At 37.9% G+C, this 7,093-nt stretch overlaps 1 protein-coding gene across 1 annotated transcript in view; it reads right to left on the reverse strand.

Annotated features, from left to right (window-relative positions):
• The window catches only part of LOC107721116 (PH domain leucine-rich repeat-containing protein phosphatase 1-like), a 41,616-nt gene that overhangs the window by 15,202 nt on the left and 19,321 nt on the right, over nt 1–7,093 (reverse strand). Inside the window, exons 3-10 of the mRNA XM_016528983.1 lie at nt 6,214–6,362; nt 5,116–5,262; nt 4,185–4,331; nt 2,197–2,462; nt 2,060–2,120; nt 1,885–1,980; nt 950–1,038; nt 626–698 (exon numbers count right to left, since the gene is read on the reverse strand). Of these exons, the coding sequence (XP_016384469.1) occupies nt 626–698; nt 950–1,038; nt 1,885–1,980; nt 2,060–2,120; nt 2,197–2,462; nt 4,185–4,331; nt 5,116–5,262; nt 6,214–6,362 (1,028 nt within the window). The remainder of the gene's footprint in view (nt 1–625; nt 699–949; nt 1,039–1,884; nt 1,981–2,059; nt 2,121–2,196; nt 2,463–4,184; nt 4,332–5,115; nt 5,263–6,213; nt 6,363–7,093) is intronic.

Genomic DNA, 7,093 nt, shown 5'->3' on the forward strand with positions numbered 1-7,093 from the left:
AGGACATTTACAAAATATCTTCATGGAACATGATCTTTACTTAATATCCTAATGATTTTTGGCATAAAAGAAAAATTGATAATTTTGACCCATACAATGTATTGTTGGCTATTGCTACAAATATACCCCAGCGACTTAACACTGCTTTTGTGCTGCAGGCTCACACATATGATTTCTCTAAATGATCAGTCTTTGCTGCTAATCCTGTTTCACACTGTCTCCTCATGTCTTCTGTCTCTGGTTGATAGTTTAGAGTATTTTATCCAGTAAAAGCTCTTTTAGTGTAACTGTAGCTGGAGATTCACGAGTCAAATCTTGACTGATTTTGATCAAGTAAAGGTCAGAATAACTGCAGTAATATCTCCAGATGAACACTTACTGGACTGAAGCAGCTCAGCTTTACTTGATTCTCCATCAATCATGTTTTAGAGTCTCAAATCTGATCCTCAGGATCTTTTGAGGAGCGTTTGTTTCCAGAAGCTTTACTTTCACTGTTCCTCAGCGGAGTGTGGGTCTGAGTGTGTTTGTGTGTGTGTGTGAGTGTGTGTGAGAGTGTGTGTGTGAGCGTATATGCGCGTGTGAGTGTGTGTGTGTGCGCACGTGTGCGTGTGTGTGTGTGTCTGACCTCTCTGATTTGAGGAAGAGGTTGCAGGGAAGCTGGATGAGCTGATTGTGCTGCAGGTCTAGCACCTCCACTGCTGGACGCTCCACACGCTCCGGCAGACGCTTCAGCTGGTTATGACCCGCCAGGATCTTCAACATGAACTACCCTACTATTGTTCACCGTTTGTTAATGTTAGTTCACTTTTGGTCAATCTTGACATTAAGGCCTGGTTTCACAGACAGGGCTTAGACTAAGCCAGGATTAGGCCATAGTTCAGTTAGGACATTTAAGTAATTTTTATAAACATGCCTTAGAAAAAAGCATTACTGGTGTGCATCTTGAGACAAAACAAAGGACGCTCCACACGCTCCGGCAGACGCTTCAGCTGGTTATGACCTGCCAGGATCTTCCTCAGACTCGCACTGCACAGCAGCCTGAGGACGGAGTGAATGTCAAACACACGCAGCGCTGCAGCAGAAACACAGCTGCATAAACTGCACACATAAAGCTGTTCTGCACAAACAGCTCTTAAAATACCTCAGAGCAATTGTGCATGTGCCTTGTGCATCATTTCATTGACCATATTCAAGTGAAATCCTCCATGTGAGGCGTGTAATGACATTTCTAAGACAAATAAGTGACAGTAACCTGATCAATCACTCTTTTGTATTCCTTGTTTTGCATAAAAGCACCTTCCAAATAAACCAGTGTAAATGCAGTAATAGATCAATCAGTGCAAGTTTCTTTCAGTTGAAACAGCTCGGATTTACATTTTAGTCTAGGACTAGGCTTAAGCCTTGTCTGTGAAACCGGGGGTAAGATTATTAAATGCTGTAGAAGTATTGTTCGTTGTTTTCTGATCTGATCCCAGGACATTTGAATTATTACATATTAAATTCAACTAATGCATCTAATAATTTTTTTTTAACTTTGCTGTTTTACTTTCTATAAGAGTAAAGAACCAGCTGCGGCTGTGTGTTAGAGTGATTTCAGGGCGGCTCAGAGTGAAGCGTGCACTAATAATCCAGCACTACCTGCTGTGTGTGTGTGTGTGAGCGAGTGTGTGAGTGAGTGTGAGTGTGAGTGTGTGTGTGTGGCTGGATATTGAGCACAATTGCTGACCCTGTGGGCCGTTTGCTGAAATGGGTGAGAGTGCATTATGGTCATGTCTCATAATTGAGCATCTGGACTCAGTAGAATCTCAAGCTTGTAATTTCTGAGCATGCACATACACACACACACACACACACACACAGCACTGCAGACACACACACACTCACCACGGAGGAAGCTCAGCGATGTGATTGTGACTGACGTCTAGAACCTCCAGCTTCCTGCTGTCACTCAGCCAATCAGGAAGAGCCTTCATGAGGTTCCTGCGAGAGAGCAGACGGGACATTCGTGTCATGATGTGTGTTCATCTGCAGTGATTTCACACGTCATGATGTCACGCACCTGGAGATGTCCACGTGTGTGAGGCTGGCGGCGGCGGGACTCAGGTCTAGCTCCTGCAGCTCTGGGGACAGAAAGCGTGAGCGTCAGTGGAGACGAGGCTGTGTGTGTTCATGTGAGCAGTGGTGCTGCGTGTGTACCGTTGCTGGAGGCGTAGAGAGCCTTGAGCGCACAGCCACGCAGACGCAGACGCCTGATGCGGTTCCTCTGACAGTGCAGCACCTCCAGCCGCGGGAAGACAGACGCGTCCAGCTCACTCAGACGGTTGTCTCTCACATCCAGCTGCGTCACGTGATGCAGAAACTCTGGCTCGTCCGGCAGCACAGAGGAGATCTGATTCAGACTGATGAGACGGAGAAACAACTCACTGCATTCACTGCACACACATGACAGACACTTCACCCATCAACACTGTACACATACTGGATCACGTGTGACACTGGACCACACAACCATCATAAGGGTCAATTTTGTGAAATTGAGATTTATGCATCATCTGAAAGCTGAATAAATCATCTTTCCATTGATGTATGGTTTGTTAGGATAGGACAATATTTGGTCGAGATACAACTATTTGAAAATCTGGAATCTGAGGGTGCAAAAAAATCTAAATATTGAGAAAATCGCCTTTAAAGTTGTCCAAATGAAGTTCTTAGCAATGCATATTACTAATCAAAAATTAAGATTTGATATATTTACGGTAGGAAATTAACAAAATATATTAATGGAACATGATCTTTACTTAATATCCTAATGATTTTTAGCATGAAAGAAAAATTGACAATTTTGACCCATACAGTGTATTGTTGGCTGTTGCTACAAATATACCCCAGCGACTAGGGATGTAACGATTAACCGCGAGCCGGTTGGAAATCGATTCAAATATGTGACGAGTTTATTTGGAAAAGGCGATGTTTCCTGTACCCATAGAACTGTATAATCCATAACAATGTGCGGATTTGCTTTAATCTGTTGGATCATTCAAAAAAATTGATTCCTAATGAAATTTGACTTGTAACGTGGAATCAAATAAAGTATATAAAATGTGTGTGTGAGTAAGTGTGTGTGTGTGTGTGTGAGAGTGTGTGTGTGTGAGTGCTGACACACACACACACACACACACACACACTTCAATCTCACAGTAGTGTCCAGCAGAGCAGCGAGAGTCACATGACCGTCTGACTCCACACCACACATCTAACCTGACACTGTTGAGTAAAGCGTTTCTGATTAGATGAGAACGAAAATATAGCAATCATTTTTTAGTTGTTCTTACAGTCACAGGGTTTGAAAAAATGACTGTTTGAATAATTTAAAACTGACATTAAAATCTATGAACTATCCAATTGTTTAAAATGTGCAATGATTTTCTGTATTTATTTTTATTTTTATATACCTCTGCCATGTTTGGTTATATGTACTCTTGTTTGTACAATAAGCTCGGTTCTCCTAAAAAATTATTATTTTTTTACATTTTGTATTATATATTACATTTATATTATGTAATATACATACGTAAATTTTTTTTTTCAATTTTAGGCAATTTTAGAGCAAGTTATTACACATTTATTTTACTATGAAGATTATTTATTCATTTATTTTATTAATTTTAGAACAGCATTTATTTGAAATAGAAATCTTTTGTAGCATTTTAAATGTCTTTACTGTCACTTTTGATGAATGTAACACATCCTTGATGAATAAAAGTATTAATTTCTTTAATTTTTTCAAAAAAAAAAAAAAAAAAAAAAAGTACACAACTGTTTTCAACACTGACAATGATCAGAAATTGTAAAAAATAAACAATATTATTTTTTGCTGTATTTTGGATGAAATAAATGAATACTTGGTGAGCAGAATAGACTTCCTTCAAAAACACTGGAAATATAACAGAAGTGTATGTTTCTAATATTAAATGTTTTTGTATTATAAACAATTACTGTGGTTTGTGGACTGTCTGGACTGTGATTGTTAGACTTAATATTAGGCCTATTAGTTAATATTATTCATAAAAGTACAAATAAGGGAATGTTCCTCATAATAATATATTTGAGTGCTTATGAAGATGAGTGCAGCTTCTCAGTAAGCGCAGGTCTGACTGGACGAGGCGTGATCATGTGACACTCACTGGCTCATGTTGGCCAGGTCGGGGTGGATGGAGGTCAGGAGGTTGCAGCTGAGGTTGACCTCCGTCAGTGTGCTGATGGAGCAGATGGGCAGCGGGAAACTCCCCAGCTGATTATGAGAGAGATTGAGGCTCCGCAGGCGGGAGAATCTGCAGAGAGATGACATCATCAGCGCGCGACAATCACCTTCCCATCCGCATCGATGTCCTTAACGCTTCTAAGTGTTATTATTAATCGGATGAAATATCTAGGGCCATTTATTTTTTTCCCAAACTGCATGTTTTCGATTTTAATTTTTCTGGATTCTGTTGTCATGGTTTAATTAAATTGTAATAATCAAAAGGATGTCTAATCAATTGCATTAATAGAATGTAACAAGTTAATAACTTCACTAAATATTTTTTTTTTTAATCAAAAATGTTGGTAACGAATGAAAGCATATATTGTTTAACAATTTAATTAGTATTTTATAGATGCAATTAAGAAACAATTTTTATTTTTCGGCAAACAAAGTTTTGCTTACTGTTACAACGTAAACATGGGTAAAAAAGTGTGATCTTTCTTAAAAAACGGTTTTAATAATATTGCAATTAGTGCTGTCAAACTATTAATCACATCCAAAATAATATATGTGTGTGCTGTGTATATTTATTATGTATATATAAATACACACACATGCAGTATATATTTAAGAAAAATGTTATGTTTAATATATTTATATATAATATAAATTATATGAATATAAATATATACACATGCAAATATATGCAAGTATTTTCAAAATATATACTGCATGTGTGTGTATTTATATATTCATAATAAATATACAGGGAATGTTCCTCATAATAATATATTTGAGTGCTTATGAAGATGAGTGCAGCTTCTCAGTAAGCGCAGGTCTGACTGGACGAGGCGTGATCATGTGACACTCACTGGCTCATGTTGGCCAGGTCGGGGTGGATGGAGGTCAGGAGGTTGCAGCTGAGGTTGACCTCCGTCAGTGTGCTGATGGAGCAGATGGGCAGCGGGAAACTCCCCAGCTGATTATGAGAGAGATTGAGGCTCCGCAGGCGGGAGAATCTGCAGAGAGATGACATCATCAGCGCGCGACAATCACCTTCCCATCCGCATCGATGTCCTTAACGCTTCTAAGTGTTATTATTAATCGGATGAAATATCTAGGGCCATTTATTTTTTTCCCAAACTGCATGTTTTCGATTTTAATTTTTCTGGATTCTGTTGTCATGGTTTAATTAAATTGTAATAATCAAAAGGATGTCTAATCAATTGCATTAATAGAATGTAACAAGTTAATAACTTCACTAAATATTTTTTTTTTTAATCAAAAATGTTGGTAACGAATGAAAGCATATATTGTTTAACAATTTAATTAGTATTTTATAGATGCAATTAAGAAACAATTTTTATTTTTCGGCAAACAAAGTTTTGCTTACTGTTACAACGTAAACATGGGTAAAAAAGTGTGATCTTTCTTAAAAAACGGTTTTAATAATATTGCAATTAGTGCTGTCAAACTATTAATCACATCCAAAATAATATATGTGTGTGCTGTGTATATTTATTATGTATATATAAATACACACACATGCAGTATATATTTAAGAAAAATGTTATGTTTAATATATTTATATATAATATAAATTATATGAATATAAATATATACACATGCAAATATATGCAAGTATTTTCAAAATATATACTGCATGTGTGTGTATTTATATATTCATAATAAATATACACAGTACACACATATATTATTTTGGATGCGATTAATCGTTTGACAGCACTAATTGCAATATTATTAATATTACTACTTTATAAGTAAATTCTACATTATAATACTGTACTATATTTGTCAATTTCTTTAAGTTAAAACTTTAACTGAACTATTATTTTGACATGTTTTAGTGGAGGCTCTTGATCGTCTGATGAAATCTCTGTAAGTATGATGGAACATCATTTGATTTCTCGAGACGGACACAATCTGACAGAAACCCTTCAGAAACTGACCTCTGCAGCTGCAGCAGCGTCTGGTCAGCAGGAAGGAAGTTGTGCTTGAGGTTGAGGTGCGTCAGATCCTGACTGTACAGCAGATTAGACGGCAGCTTCTCCAGACTACAGCAGGACAGATCCACCGAGCTGATCCTCTGAGACACCACCTACACACACACACACACACACAGAGACAGAGACACACACACACACACACACACACACAGACAGACACAGACACACACAGAGACACAGACGCACACATTGACAAATTTCATGATTCGATTTAATTCAATTCAATTTCAATCTCACAGTAAACATTCATTTTTTCAAGGAAAAATCTCAAATGTCGCTGCAAACTATACAATAAACCAAAACTTAATGTTTGATTAGTAATATGCATTGCTAAGAACTTCATTTGGACAACTTTAAAGATGATTTTCTCAATATTTAGATTTCTTTGCACCCTCAGATTCCAGATTTTCAAATAGTTGTATCTCAGCCAAATATTGTCCGATCCTAACAAACCATACATCAATGTAAAGCTGATGGCTTTCAGAGGATGTATAAATCTTAATTTAAAAAAATTGACCCTTGTGACTGGTTTTGTGCTCCAGGGTCACAAATACGGTTTGTATTTCATACTGAAATGGACAGAATGTGAATGTGACTCAGTAAACGGCACTAACGCATGACGCGGTGATTCAGTCTAAACACACACGCGATCACATTAACTGAGGCTTTTCTAATCTGAGGCTCCCGGCGGACCGGACTCGTCTCACGACACACAGCTGTCTCCGATGGAAAATAGGCTGGCCTACTTGCGTTTGTTTGGGATGGTGCGTTCGTGGTGAAGTATGCTAAAGTAGGACTCCCAACTAGGGCTTTCACTCACACA

The sequence above is a fragment of the Sinocyclocheilus rhinocerous genome, unplaced genomic scaffold (assembly GCF_001515625.1).
Source record: "Sinocyclocheilus rhinocerous isolate Xijiao unplaced genomic scaffold, SAMN03320098_v1.1 scaffold180, whole genome shotgun sequence".
In the NCBI taxonomy this organism is placed as follows: domain Eukaryota; kingdom Metazoa; phylum Chordata; class Actinopteri; order Cypriniformes; family Cyprinidae; genus Sinocyclocheilus; species Sinocyclocheilus rhinocerous.